Below are 15,613 nucleotides of genomic sequence, written 5' to 3'. Positions count from 1 at the left end.
AGAGATTGAGTGCACCGATGCCCAACCACTTATCTTTCAAGATGAGTACATGGGAGGACAATCGCAGCACGTCTCGGATGATGACGAACACAGGTGCCAACTGCTGGGGCTTTCGAATGTGTGCAGACCGACAAGGAAGGGAGGGGTGAATACTTGGTGGAAGATGATGTGGAGGACGATGAGGTCCTCGACCCCACATGGAATCAAGGTCATGCGAGTGACCTATGTAGTTCGGAGGAAGAGGCGGTAGTCGCACAGAGCCACCAGCACAGCAGAAGAGGGAGCAGGGTGCAAAAGCGGAGTGGCCGTTCTCTAGACAGTACGCCTGTTACTGCCCACCGCAGCAAGGGACCGAGCACACCAAAGCCAGCTCCAAGGAGTTCCCTGGTGTGGCAGTTCTTCCTTCAATGTGCTGATGACAAGACACGAGTGGTTTGCACGCTATGCAATCAGAGCCTGAAGCGAGGCATAAACGTTCTCAACCTGAGCACAACCTGCATGACCAGGCATTTAAGTGCAAATCACGAGCTGCAGTGGAGTAGACACCTCAAAAAACAAGAAATGTCTCTGGCTCCTCCTGCTTCCTCTTTTGCTGCAGTCTCGGCCTCTTTATCCACCTCTGGAGTGACAGTGCCACTTGCCACCTCGCAAATATTCTGCCAGCAACACCAACACCTGGGTCACCACGCATCTCCACAATGTCCCACGGAAGCGTTCAGCTCTCCATCTCCCAAACGCTGGAGAGGAAGAGGAAGTACCCCCTACCCACCCACGATCCCTAGCCCTGAATGCCAGCATTTCTAAATTATTGGCCTTTGAAATGCAGTCATTCCGTCTGGTGGAGACGGATAGTTTTAAAGGCCTTATAGCGGTGGCTGTCCCACAGTACGATGTGCCCAGCCGCCACTACTTTTCAAGGAGACCAATCCCTTCCCTGCACAACCAAGTAGGGGACAAAATCAGGTGTGCACTGCGCTGGCAAGGTGCACCTCACTACGGATACGTGGACCAATAAGCACGGTCAGGGACGTTATATCTCCATAACAGCACACTGGGTAAATGCAGGGGTCCTTCCACCACCGAGGATTGCAGGGCGCTTCAGTTTGCCTCCTGTTGCTTCCTCCTCCTACTCTGCTTCCTCATCCTCTACCAGCTCCTCATCCGGTCAGCGTAACACCTTCACCACCAACTTCAGCACAGCCAGGGGTAAACGACAGCAGGCAGTTTTAAAACTTATCTGTTTGGGGGACAAACCCCACACTGCGCAGGAGCTGTGGACGGGCCTTGAACAGACCGATGAGTGGTTTGTGCCAGTCAGCATCAAGCCCGGCCTGGTGGTGTGCGATAATGGGCGAAATCTCGTAGCAGCTCTGGAACTAGCCGGTTTGACGCACATCCCTTGCCTGGCGCATGTGCTGAATTTGGTGGTGCAGAGATTCCTTAAAAATTACCCCAATATGTCAGAGCTGCTGCATAAAGTGCGGTCTGTCTGTGCGCGCTTTCGGTTTTCTCACCCTGCTGCTGCTCGCCTGTCAGCGCTGCAGCGTAACTTCGGCCTTCCCACTTATCGCCTCATATGCGACGTGCCCACAAGGTGGAACTCCACCTTGCACATGCTGGCCAGACTGTGCAAGCAGCAGCAGGCGATAGTGGAGTTTCAGCTGCAGCACGCACGGGTGAGTCGCTCGGCTGAACAGCACCACTTCACCACCAATGACTGGGCCTCCATGCGAGACCTGTCTTCCTTGTTGCGCTGTTTCGAGTACTCCACCAACATGGCCAGTGCCGATAACGCTGTTCTCAGCGTTGCTATCCTACTTCTATGCCTCCTTGAAAAAACGCTCCTGGCGATGATGGAAGAGGATGTGGCACAGGAGGAGGAGGAGAAAGATGGATCATTTTGTAGGGTTTCCGGCCAGTCATTCCCAAGTGGCTCCGAGGGTGGGTTCCTGCACCCACAAACCCAAGGTACACAATTGTCCAGCCAGGGCACAGTTCTGGAGGATGACGAGGTGGAGGATGAGGAGGAGGAGATGGAGGAGGAGGAACCATGTTCACAGCAGGGTGGCACCCAGACCAGCTCATGGCCATCACTGGTGAGTGGCTGGGGGGATAGAGAGGACACAGACGATACACCTCCCACAGAGGACAGCTTTTCGTTGCCTCTGGGCAGCCTGGCACACATGAGCAATTACATGCTGCAGTGTCTCCGCAACGACCACCGAGTTGCCCACATTCTAACTGATTACTGGGTGGCCACGCTGCTGGATCCCCGTTACAAGGACAACGTACCGTCCTTAATTCCCTCACTGGAGCGTGATCGTAAGATGCACGAGTACAAGCGCATGCTGGTAGACACGCTGCTGGTGGCATTCCCACCTGACAGCGGGGGCACAGTGGAAGCACAAGGCGAAGGCAGAGAATGAGGAAGAGGTCACCAACGCAGCTGGGGCACCGCCAGCACCTCAGAAGGCAGGGTTAGCATGGCCAAAATGTGGAAAAGCTTTGTCAGCACGCCACAACAACCAGCACCACCAGCTGATATGGAACGTCTTAGCAGGAGGCAGCATTTCACCAACATGGTGGAGCAGTATGTGTGCACATGCCTACACGTACTGAATGACGGGTATGCCCCCTTCAACTTCTGGGTCTCCAAATTGGGCACATGGCCTGAGCTTGCCCTTTACGCCTTGGAGGTGCTGGCCTGCCCTGCAGCCAGTATATTGTCTGAACGTGTGTTTAGCACGACTGGAGGGTTATATTTCCCAATGTTTTGGAGTGTACCCTAATTTAAAAAAATTTAAATACATTTTAAACCAAAAAGCAGTGTAGTCTACCTCCTCCACCGCCACATCCACCGCCTCCTCAACCTCCTACTCCATATGGACCTGGCCCTCCTAGATCAAGATTATTATTTTTTAGTTTTACGTATTTTATGTTATTTAAAGTCATTTCCCTATCCACATTTGTTTGCAGAGCACTTGCCATGCTCTTAACCACATTTTGATGCCATTTGCAGCCCTCTAGCCCTTTCCATGACATTTTTACTGCTATTTTAGTGCTCAAAAGTTCGGGTCCCCATTGACTTCAATGGGGTTCGAGTTCGGGGTCAAGTTCGAACTTTTTTGTGAAGTTCGGCCGAACCCGTCGAACCCGAACATCCAGGTGTCCGCTCAACTCTAATCTCCAATTTCCTTTAATTCTTGTGGAACGCCTAAAGGGCTAACAAAGTTTGTAAAATCAGTTTTAAGTAACTTGAGGGGTGTAGTTTCTACAATGGGGTCATTTATGGGGGTATCCACTATGTAAGCCCCATAAAGTGACTTCAGACCTGAACTGGTCCTTAAAAAGTGGGTTTTGGCAATTTTCTTAAATATTTTAAGAATTGCTTCTAAAATTCTAAGCCTTCTAACATCCTAAAAAAATAAAATGACATTTCCAAAATTATGCCAACATAAAGTAGACATATGGGGATTGTTAAGTAATAAATATTTTATGAGGCATCACTTTCTGTTTTAAAAGCAGAGAAATTGAAATTTTGAAAATTGCAAATTTTTCAAAATTTTTGGTAAATTTGTGATTTTTTCATAAATAAAGGTGAAATATATAGACTCAAATTTATGACTATCAAGAAGTACAATGTGTCACGAGAAAACAATCTCAGAATGGCTTGGATAAGTAAAAGTGTTCCAAAGTTATTACCACATAAATTGAGATATGTCAGATTTGCAAAATTAGGCCTGGTCAGGAGTTTAATGTACCGCAAAAAAGGTCTCAGGTATTTACACTGCTGTGCAAGAGCTCACCCTCAATACTCTTCTTACAGGAGACGCATTTTAAGGCCCACAAAATCCCCAAACTCCAGTATTCTTTTTGGTTGGTTCAACAGCTTTAATGGGGTTCAGGCATCCAGGGGCGCCAGTTTTGCTCTTAAAAAAGGAGTAGCATTTACCTGCCTACAATCTAAATCATACCCCGGGGGCAGATTTATCTTTGTAAAGGGGAAATTAGATAATATACCTATCACTTTGGTGAGTTTGTATGCCCCCAACACAGGTTAGGTAAAATGACCCTTAATACTTTACTGGATTCCTCCTCCTCTCGCTCTATTTCCTTCGCAAATCTGAGTAAGCTGAAAGCCTCACTCGAAAGTCTCCACTTAGTAGATGCTTGAAGAACACTACACCCTGATGCTAAAGAATTATTCTTCTTTTCACATGTACACCATTCCTATCAACGTATTGATTATTTTTTTTATTTCTCAGGCATCGCTGTCTGGGGTGAGATCCCCAGGTATAGAGTCAATCTCGGTTTCAGACCATGCGCCGATCAATATTGTTATACAACTGCCGATGCCCTGCCGTAAAGCTTGGACATGGAGGCTCAATGAAACCCTACTGAGGGATGACTCCACAATCTCATCATTGTGTGAGAAATTATCTGATTACTTTACCTCCATATCACTCCGGATATCCCATTCCCTACGGTGTGGGAGGCTCATAAAGCCAATAACAGAGGAGAATTTATATCCTTAGGCTAGCCTCTTTGTTCTGTGCATGGAGACTTTGATTCAGGCAATAAGACAATACCCCCCATATAAGACGATTGCAAGCTCCATCGGGAACTCGCACAGTAGCCGCCTATGCGGATGATTTACTTATATTCATCATAAACCCAACTCAAGCCTTTCCTCATGTTTTATCCCTACTCCAGGATTTTGGACGGCTGTCTAATTTCAAAATCTTGGAAAGTCCGAGGTCCTTAACATCACTTTAGACAGGGAGGAAGCAGCACTGCTGAAAGCTACTACGCCTTTCATATGGCAGACTTCCTCCCTGACTTACTTGAGTTTGAAAGTGATTGATGATCTTTCCAAGGTTTATGAGCTGAACTAGCGCCCTCTACTCAACCAAGTAAGTACGCAACTTTCCTGTGATCAACTCCAATTGCTTTCGTGGATAGGGAGAAAACATTATCTTACTACATATATACTTCCCAAGTTTCTATACTTGATGCAAATTGCTCCTATATACTTACTAGACTCCTTCTTCCAAAAGGTCAGAAGATTATTCTCCAGATTTATATGGAAGAATGCCCATCCTAGATTGATCTATGGATTCCTCTCTCTCCCGAAGCACTGGGGAGGTATTGGCATTCTGGACCTAAAGCTATACTTTACAGCTATATTATTACAACGTTGGCTGGATGTTAACAAATATATGGGCAATTCTCTATCTGCTTTGTTGGAGAGAGATGGACTAGATCGCTCATTCATGCCCTTTATGTGGTATATCTAAATGGAAAATCCCAGCAGACGTGGCTTGATCTTCAAGAAATTTTATTGTCATAAATCAATATGTCCCATCGTCTAGGGGATGGGACATATTGATTTATGACAATAAAATTTCTTGAAGATCAAGCCACGTCTGCTGGGATTTTCCATTTAGCTACACGTGGAATCGGTCCTATCCCGCGCGGCGTGCATCTCGGCGTGTGCTGGTCGACTCATTGCTACTTTATGTGGTATAAACCGTGACTACAAACCCTAACAGGGATCACTAATATCCTGACCAAAGGCCTTTTACTGACCTGGCATGAGGTACGCAACCATCCATCTATTGTGCCATTCCCCTCTCCTCAAACACCATCATACTACTTACCATACCTGTCTGGGGACTCCCCGCCTCCACAACATGCTAGAGACTTATGGGACCAACTACGCTCATGTCCAATCTCAGTTCTACTTCACAACAAGATCCCACCATATACTTCACTATCACAGAAACTAACTAATAACTTACATATTCTACAATATTCCCATTTCCGTCAAGTTTGTCAACAGTTTCTTGCCTCTAGCCCTGTCAATCGACAAGTAACGGACTATGAGAAGGCTCTTTTTTCTACTCAACCATTAAATAAGCTACTATTAATTCCATCCTCCCCTGCGGTCCCTGTGTTCTTGACGGAATGGGAAGAGGAATTGCACATCAACTTTTCTGACATAGAAGCTCAACAGATCCTATCTAGGTCTCACGGTTTCTCTAGGTGCGTTCGTTTGCAGGAAAATTTGTATAAGACCACATTTAGATGGTATAGAACACCTGCATACTTATATGAGGGGGGTAGTGGACAGAAATAAATGCTGGAGATGTAACTCTGACTCAGGGCCAATATCACATATATGGTGGTTTTGTGATGGAATCCGGCTTTTTTGGGATAAAGTAGAAGAGACAATCAACTTGGTTTGCCCTGATCCCTTGTCACTAGCTCCAAATATAGTTCTCACTTGGCAGGACACTCCTACCTTCAGCCCCTGTAAAACCGCACTAGCCACATTTCTCATCTTGGCAGCTAAACCGTTAATACCTTTACATTGGATGAGTCCCTCCCCTCGCTCTCATCAAGAGTGGCTAAATAGGGTTGACCAAATATGTAGGCTTGAGAAACTTACCTCTTGGATTGAATGCAGACATGAATATTTATTGCAGGTCTGGTTGCCCTGGAAGGTTTATCGCAAGCTGTGATGACGTCCTTCTGTAACTTCCCAGCTCAGTATACCTGATGACACTGCCTTCTCAACTTATATTATTTGCATACTCACCTTTCCTTTATATAGATCACAACTCCTTCTCTGCTTAAGCGTGTCCAACTCCTCCTCCCGCCGCCCGGGGGTCCCTGCAATGGCGTCTTTTGTGGTGCCGTTGTTTTGGTTTAAATGTAGTGAGCATGTCACGCTGATTTGTCATGCTTGATTGTCCTTACTCCCGCAATGGAGACAACTGCGGGACTGGGGGTGCGGTTTACTTTTTTGTATTTATTGTGTTATTTTCAATAAAAATACATTTATGAAGAAAAAAAAAAAAAGAAGTGGTACTGCGCAGAGTTCAAATATACAGAATAAGATCAGATACTGAGAATTACACCCAGTACACAGGACAAGAGAAGCGGTATTGTGCATTGTCCATATATACAGAAGAAGAGCAGATACTGAGGATCACACCCACTGTACAGGACTGGAGAAGTGGTACTGTGCAATGTCCATATATACAGAATAAGAGCAGATACTGAGAATTACACCCGGTATATAGGACAGGAGGAGTGGTACTGTGCAGTGTCCATATATACAGAATAATAGCAGATACTGAGAATTACACCCAGTACACAGGACAAGAGAAATGGTACTGTGCAGTGTCCATATATACAGAATAAGAGCAGATACTGAGGATCACACCCACGGTACAGGACTGGAGAAGTGGTACTGTGCAATGTCCATATATACAGAATAATAGCAGACACTGAGAATTACACCCGGTATATAGGACAGGAGGAGTGGTACTGTGCAGTGTCCATATATACAGAATAATAGCAGATACTGAGAATTACACCCAGTACACAGGACAAGAGAAATGGTACTGTGCAGTGTCCATATATACAGAATAAGAGCAGGTTTTGAGAATTACACCCAGTATACAGGACAGGAGAAGTGGTACTGTACAGTTTCCATATATACCAAGCAAGAGCAGATACTGAGAATTACACCCAGTATACAGGACAGGAGAAGTGGTACTGTGTATTGTCCATATATACAGAATAAGAGCAGATACAGAGAATTACATCCAGTACACAGGACAGGAGAAATGGTACTGTGCAGTGTCCATATATACAGAATAAGAGCAGATACTGAGAATTACCCCAGTAAACAGGACAGGAGAAGTGGTACTGTGTAGTGTCCATATATACAGAATAGGAGCAGATACAGAGAATTACATCCAGTACACAGGACAGGAGAAGTGGTACTGTGTAGTGTCCATATATACAGAATAAGAGCAGATACAGAGAATTACATCCAGTACACAGAACAGGAGAAATGGTACTATGCAGTGTCAATATATACAGAATAAGAGCAGATACTGAGAATAATACCTAGTAAACAGGACAGGAGAAGTGGTACTGTGCAGTGTACATATATACAGAATAAGAGCAGATACTGAGAATTACCCCAGTAAACAGGACAGGAGAAGTGGTACTGTGTAGTGTCCATATATACAGAATAGGAGCAGATACAGAGAATTACATCCAGTACACAGGACAGGAGAAGTGGTACTGTGTAGTGTCCATATATACAGAATAAGAGCAGATACAGAGAATTACATCCAGTACACAGAACAGGAGAAATGGTACTATGCAGTGTCAATATATACAGAATAAGAGCAGATACTGAGAATAATACCTAGTAAACAGGACAGGAGAAGTGGTACTGTGCAGTGTACATATATACAGAATAAGAGCAGATACTGAGAATTACCCCAGTAAACAGGACAGGAGAAGTGGTACTGTGTAGTGTCCATATATACAGAATAAGAGCAGATACTGAGAATTACCATCAGTATACAGGACATGAGAAGTGGTACTGTGCAGTGTACATATATACAGAATAAGAGCAGATACTGAGAATTACCCCAGTAAACAGGACAGGAGAAGTGGTACTGTGTAGTGTCCATATATACAGAATACGAGCAGATACAGAGAATTACATCCAGTACACAGGACAGGAGAAATGGTACTGTGCAGTGTCCATATATACAGAATAAGAGCAGATACTGAGAATTACCATCAGTATACAGGACATGAGAAGTGGTACTGTGCAGTGTCCATATATACAGAATAAGAGCAGATACTGAGAATTACCATCAGTATACAGGACATGAGAAGTGGTACTGTGCAGTGTACATATATACAGAATAAGAGCAGATACTGAGAATTACACCCAGTATACAGGACAAAAGAAGTGGTATTGTGTAGTGTCCAAATATACTGAATAGAAGCAGATACTGAGAACTACAACCAGTATACAGGACAAGAGAAGTGGTACTCTTCAGTGTCCATTGTGAGGGGTAGCTTTCTTTCCGGGGATCATCCTCACAAATGCCTTCGCAGACAACAGGTTTTCATGTCGCAATTCGTGCTTTATTGCGACACAAGCACAAACAAACGATACAAAACAAAATGAAAGCCTGCCCGGCTACACACTACCTAAACACAGTATATCACTGACTCACCTAGGTCACCGTTCACACACACGTGAACCCATGCGGCTTTCCCCAGCCTAATGTCCACCAGCCTCCTGGCTGTTACCACACCGGTGTCTTTTGGGGGATTGTGGGCTAGTCATCCGCCCGACGCTGACCATACGACTATTATCCCTAGGCGTCGCGGGACCCCCCAAACCTCAGGTTAATCCCAGCCTCTTGGTCTCTCAGCACTCCCAGCTCAGACCACACACAGAACCACTCCAGGCTTCTGTATATCACAATTTTCTTTCTTTCTTTTTTTTAATACTGGATGTATCTAGATTCCACTCAAATACGGTACATGAGGGGAATAGAGAAAGAAAGAGAAAAGGGGCGCACAATAGGGTAGTATGTTCAGTATCATTACGACAGGAAGTGAGAAATCTGGAGACTCACCTTATGGGGTTGAACTAGTAATAGGCACAACCCTATTGTGAACTTGTGTAAATAAGACTTTTTCTCGAGGACTGCAGCTGCAAACGGAGTTTCTTTTGGATAGGATGTCCAGTTCTCCAAAGAATACTTGCAACGAAAGGGGTTCTGCTTTGGCGCAAAATCACTGGTGGAGACGGTGTTAAATGCTGCAGTCAATATTTGAGAAGCAGACAACTCTAATCAGAGAAGATGTGACTTCTGCTGCGGGGCCCGAACTGAATTTTTGCATTAGGGTCTAATGACATTAATGACATTCATTTGAAACCTAACACAATATCCTCTCAGTCTACACAATTTTACAACTTCGACACTGTCATTATAAAACCAAACTAGTCAGTATGACATTATCAATAAACTGCATGCTATGCTAAAAGATGATAAATTCTTGAAATTACAAAATAATTCTCATATTCTATTTTATTTTGTCATGTACTATATTTCCCACACAGAAATGTAGCGAGTCTTATAATGTGAAAACTGTCCTCAATGTACCCACTGCAGTCTCCACCTACACTGTAGGGGTAATAAAGTATTAGAAGCCAGCTGAACCACCTAGGAGCCAATAACAGAATTCTAGGCACATTGGCTATGTGGATTCTGGAATAAGTGGAAAACAACTTTCACAAATGATTGGAACCCTCTCGTACAGTGTTCATTTTAGGACAATGCAGTAAGCTAAAGTATTACAACAGTAGATGAAGGCATAGCTCAGTGGTTAGGTAGCTGATTTATAAACTGGAGTTTTTGGATTCAAGACCCAATAGAAACCTTAAAACGACAAGTTAATGTTTTTAAACATTAGATAAGAAACAAAGTGATGTGTGACTTTCTTTACGTGTCATTGTTGCAATGACTTTTAGCTTTACTGTGTATTTGTATGCTGATTCACATAGATGAAGAAAATCCCATGCTGATACTAGGCAAGCCTATAGCTCAGTGGTAAGGTAGTTGCCTCATATTTAGTATTCCTGGGTTTGAAACCCTGTCAGTCTTTAAAGAGCAACTAAATGTTTGAATACAATTTTATTAAGATGTTCCTAATGGCATAGTAAAACTTTTTCTAATATACTTTATTAAGGCTTTTTGTATTTTTATTATAGTTTTACACCCTAAAGTGCACCATTCCCTGTGCGCTTAAAATTCACTTCTCTGTACACCGCTGACTGCTCAGCGGTGTACGGGTATGGACATGACATTTTATGAATAGGGCCGCAGCAGCAGTGCGCACAGGCAAGAGCGCACATTGCTGCTCCTGCCCATGCCCCCCAGAGGTTTACTAACTCTTGGCATAGCACATTGGTACCCTGTACCTATGTTCTATGCCGGGATTAGCTGAGCAAAGTGGGCTCCTGCCTTCTTCGCTAAGCTAATTGCTGATATGCAGGATGATTAGCTTAGCGAAGCAGGCAGAAGCAGGAGCCCACTCCGCTCAGGTAATCCTGGCATTATGCCAAGAGTTAGTAAACCTCCGGGGGCATGGGCAGGAGCAGCAATATGCGCTCTTGCTTGTACACAATGCTGCTGCGGCCCTATTCATAAAATGTCATATTAACTTTATTATCAATACATTTCTGTGAACAGAATAAAAAAAAGCACAAATCACTTATGTGATCAAACCAAATCACTGATAAAGCAACAAGCCATGTAACCTTCATGAATTAATGGAAGTTATGTTCCTTTCAATTGCACAAATTGCTTTGGAAATAATCTGGAAGTCCTCCCGCAGATTGTGTACATTACAGTGTATAATGTGAAAGAAGGCACAAAATAAATGAGCGCTCTCTGAAAACACTGCAGTGTCTATTTTAAATAACAAAATGTCACTGATCTACTTATTGTAGCTTACCAGATCCTAGATTAGTATCAGGGAAGTAAGTCATTTACGGAACCTAAGTCTAATGGCAGGTTTACATGGCCCGAAAGTCGGGGGACTAACGTTCCTACGCTTGTTCCCAATAATTTGCTCGTCTAGAGGTGCAGCCGATCACCTGATGAATGAGGAGAACACTCGTTCATTGGGTAAAACAGTCAATACATACAAGTAAATTATAATTTCTGGGCAGCAGATCGTGCGGTCTAAGCGGCGATCGGCTGCCCTTAAACATTGCAGCTCTATGGGGACGAGACATAGCAGTAGCCATCACTAGTTCTCATACTGTATAGGTGATTGCAGCATGTAAATGCAGTGCTTCACCCCCACTGAACGAGCAGCCAATTATCGGGATGTTACACTTCCTTCCCAATAATGGACTGCTCTTCAAAGCATGCAAAATTAAGCTTTGTTAAAATTAATGCTAGGCAGCTAGGCGAAAACCTACATTTTGCTTTCTTTTGGGTTAGGGCTTCATTCAACCTTAAAGGGGTTGTCCGAGTTTTTATATTGATAACCTATCCTCATGATAAGTCAGCAATATCCGAACCACAGGTTCCTGGCTGTTGAAGAGGCCAAGGCACTCACCGGGTGTCGGACCCCCACCAATCTGATATTGATAATCTATCCGGAGGATAGGTCATCAATATTAAATTCTCAGAAAATCCTTTTAATATATACTTAAGAGACTTACTCCATAGAGGAAAGCAATGAGTTAAAAGTATGTAATAGATCTTTTAGTCCTGTTGACAATATTTTTATGCTAGGAAGGTACACTTTTGTCAAAAAAGGGATTTTTTTAAAACAGTATTCATCAAAAAAAATGTTTAAAATTTTGGGCTGTTTTTCTTCAGCAGTACTATATACCATTGGAAATTAAATATAAAATATAGTCCTTCTATAGCAGTTAGCAAAGAGAGATAAAACCCTATATAGAAAGGTAAACCACTATTTAGTTTACTGCTGCTGAGAAGGGAAGATGCTATCTGCTAGTATAATAGCAGGTGTAGAATTTAGAGAACAGTATGACAGCTCTATTGTTGGCTTGATAGGCCTAGAGAAAGATGCTCTCAGAAGGGTACTGCACTTATCAGTGTAATATTTCAGTCAATCCTCCCTCCTTCCCTCTCTGGTTGCAGTGAATGGTCTGACTGAGATAGTCAAGTGAGGCTGTTTTCTGTGCTGAAAATCCAAACTTAGGTGGAAGTTAAGAGCCAGGGCAGGAAGTAGAATACATGGAGTGGACCAGATATTATGCCCAGAAACCCATCCACTTGTTTTATGAAAAAATAAAATAAAATACATAGAATATTCACAGTAGGCTGTTAATATGTGAGATAAAATAGGATGGTAGTGTCCCTTTAAGGGCCTGCTGTCCCAAGGTGCTCTTAAATTTTTTATAATGCTGATTTTGTAATGTTCATACATTTTAACCATTCCATGTGTATGTCAATGAAAACGTGATCAACTACTCTAATTCTCCAAGCCATGACCTGAGTTAAGGTACATCAAGCTGATTTAAATTGTGGTTATATATGGATGATACATACAAGTTGCCTGTGTAGGACTGAAATGGAAAGTGCTGATATTCCTTCAGTAGTTTTAGGTATATAAAAAAGAAAATGTGCACTAAGTAATGCTAATAATACTACTTATTTTTAGATATATGAACAAAACAAGACTCTGGAGATGTCTTCTTCATGCTTTTTAAATTAGCATGATAATGTAAGAGAAAATCCAGGATGTTAAATACAGTACAATCTGACATAATAAATATAACCTTAGACTGAATAGGTTTATAAGAAGACAGGTTAATGGGGGACATTATGCTAGTTGCGGGGGTGACTACAAAAACATTAGACATGACACAAATTCATTATGTCACATTTAACATCTTATTCAAAGTCTTGTTAAATAAGGAAGCGTCCACTGAGTCCAGTATCACTATTGTTCTATGATACGATGAAATTTAATATATGACACAACAGGTCAACTGACATCATGTTCTACTGCATGCTGCATGTCTATGTCTATGTCTAGGCATGGTTGGGCAGGGAAGTCACCTACTTCTCTTGGGAGGATCCTCCTAATGATATTGTGCACTGAAGACTTAAAGCAACTTGTTACATAGTGACTGTGATTTGGGTTTTTGTGATGAAATGGGACTGATATTGATTTGATTTTGCCATTTTGAGTTTGTGGGACAAGTGTGGGTATAACTTTGTCTAGAATGTTGCACATGTCCAAAGTCTTATTTCCAGTAAAATCACCACAGTTATTGTGAAATGAAAGCCAGTCATTTAAAAAAATAATGCAATGGTACAGTAAGCAAACATGACAAGGGCTGCAAAACTTGGGAGCAAAGAACTGAAAAAGAAATAAACCCTCAGCGTGTAGAATGATATTAAAAAGAGCTGCTAATAGCCTAACAGCAGAGGCCCTGGAGATAGGCAAGGCATGGGTGTCCTGCAAGTCATTGAGATGAAGACCACTACAGTTACCTTCTCCATAGTCTGAAGTGGCACAGAAATAAGGCAGACATTAGGTTTACTGCTTATTAAAGTCCAAAGTATTTGACACCCTGCTCTCCAGGTAACATGAGGCAGCATGAAAGCATTGAATGGTTAGTGATGGTGTACTTACCTGCCAAAGCAGCACCACAAGTGGTGATTAATACTGCAATGATCACCCCTACAGAGGGCAGCCCGTTCCTAAGCACCAGTACTCCCAGTAATACAGTCACCAGGGGCAGACATCGCTTGAACACAACGTACATGGGAAGACTGAGTCCTCTCAGGGACCACAGGGTCAGGGTGGACTGCAGAGTGGAGAAAATGGTCACTCCTACAAACGTCCTGGCGAGCTTGAGCCCATATGGAGGCACTGAGATCTTCCCGCAGCGCCGGAGCACCTCCAGGGTGACAGCTGCAGTAAAGCTGGTGGTGCACTGCACTAGGGTTAGGAAGGTGAAGTGGCAGTTGCTTATCAGGAACTTCAGCAGGATGTTCAGGGAGCCAGAGAACACCCCATGTGCTATAGCAACAAAGATCCCCAGCACACGTCCCTTGCAGAGCTGCATCCTGAGCACCAAGAAGACTTTCCGCACACAAGGGAATCCCCTGATGTCTTAGAGCCTGCCTGAGACTAACTGCACCCTCTGAATTCCCTTCTAGATACTGTGTGCTCAGCCTATGGACAGCAGCTGGAGCAGCAGCATCACCTCCCTATTGGTGAGGAGGAAAAAGTGACTCCCAGGATGATGAAGAAGACGACGATCAATAGGGGAACAAAAACTAAGTGTCTGGAATGCCTCACTCCCTCCTCCAAGCAGGACCTGTGTCTGACGCACTTGGACGAGGTGCCTATGCAGATTCCATTTAGTTCATTCTTTGTGAGTAGTCTGGTGGCTTTTCTTATGTCTCATTTCTAAATGAAAACCATTGGAAAGAATTATTTATGGAAATAAAACTAGAGTGTGTATAATATTCTGATAGAGAGAGAATGGAAAGATAGATTAGATAATGGATTGGATAGGTATTGTACAGATAGATAGATAATAGAAACATAGATTGAATGGATAAGATAGGTAAGTGGAAGATAGATAATGGGTAGATAGATAATGGGAAGATAGATAGACAGACAGATAGAAATTGGGAAGATAGATAGATATATAGATAGATAGATAGATAGATAATGGGAAGATAGATAGATAGATAGATAATGGGAAGATAGATAGATAGATAGATAGATAGATAGATAGATAGGAGATAGATAGATAGATAGATATTAGATAGATAGATAGATAGATAGATAGGAGATAGATAGATAGATAGATAGATAGATAGATAGATAGATAGATAGGAGATAGATAGATAGATAGAGAGATAGATATGATAAATAGATAGATAGATATATAGATGATAGATAGATAGATAGATAGATAATGGGAAGATAGATAGATAGATAATGGGAAGATAGATAGATAGATAGATAATGGGAAGATAGATAGATAGATAGATAGATAGATAGATAGATAGGAGATAGATAGATAGATAGATATTAGATAGATAGATAGATAGATAGATAGGAGATAGATAGATAGATAGATAGATAGATAGATAGATAGATAGATAGATAGATAGATAGGAGATAGATAGATAGATAGAGAGATAGATATGATAAATAGATAGATAGATATATAGATGATAGATAGATAGATAGATAGATAGATAGATAG

The 15,613-nt window shown here is 42.7% G+C and overlaps 1 protein-coding gene across 1 annotated transcript in view; it reads right to left on the bottom strand.

Annotated features, from left to right (window-relative positions):
* The window catches only part of SLC35D3 (solute carrier family 35 member D3), a 68,914-nt gene extending 54,459 nt beyond the window's left edge, over positions 1-14,455 (bottom strand). Inside the window, exon 1 of the mRNA XM_040427054.1 lies at positions 14,020-14,455. Coding sequence (XP_040282988.1) covers positions 14,020-14,455 — 436 coding nt within the window. The remainder of the gene's footprint in view (positions 1-14,019) is intronic.
* Positions 14,456-15,613: the final 1,158 nt, after the last annotated feature.

Source organism: Bufo bufo, chromosome 4 (genome assembly GCF_905171765.1).
Source record: "Bufo bufo chromosome 4, aBufBuf1.1, whole genome shotgun sequence".
NCBI classification, from domain to species: Eukaryota; Metazoa; Chordata; class Amphibia; order Anura; family Bufonidae; genus Bufo; species Bufo bufo.
The sequence above is the reverse complement of the archived record's forward strand: the minus strand, read 5'-3'. Positions and strand labels throughout refer to the sequence as shown.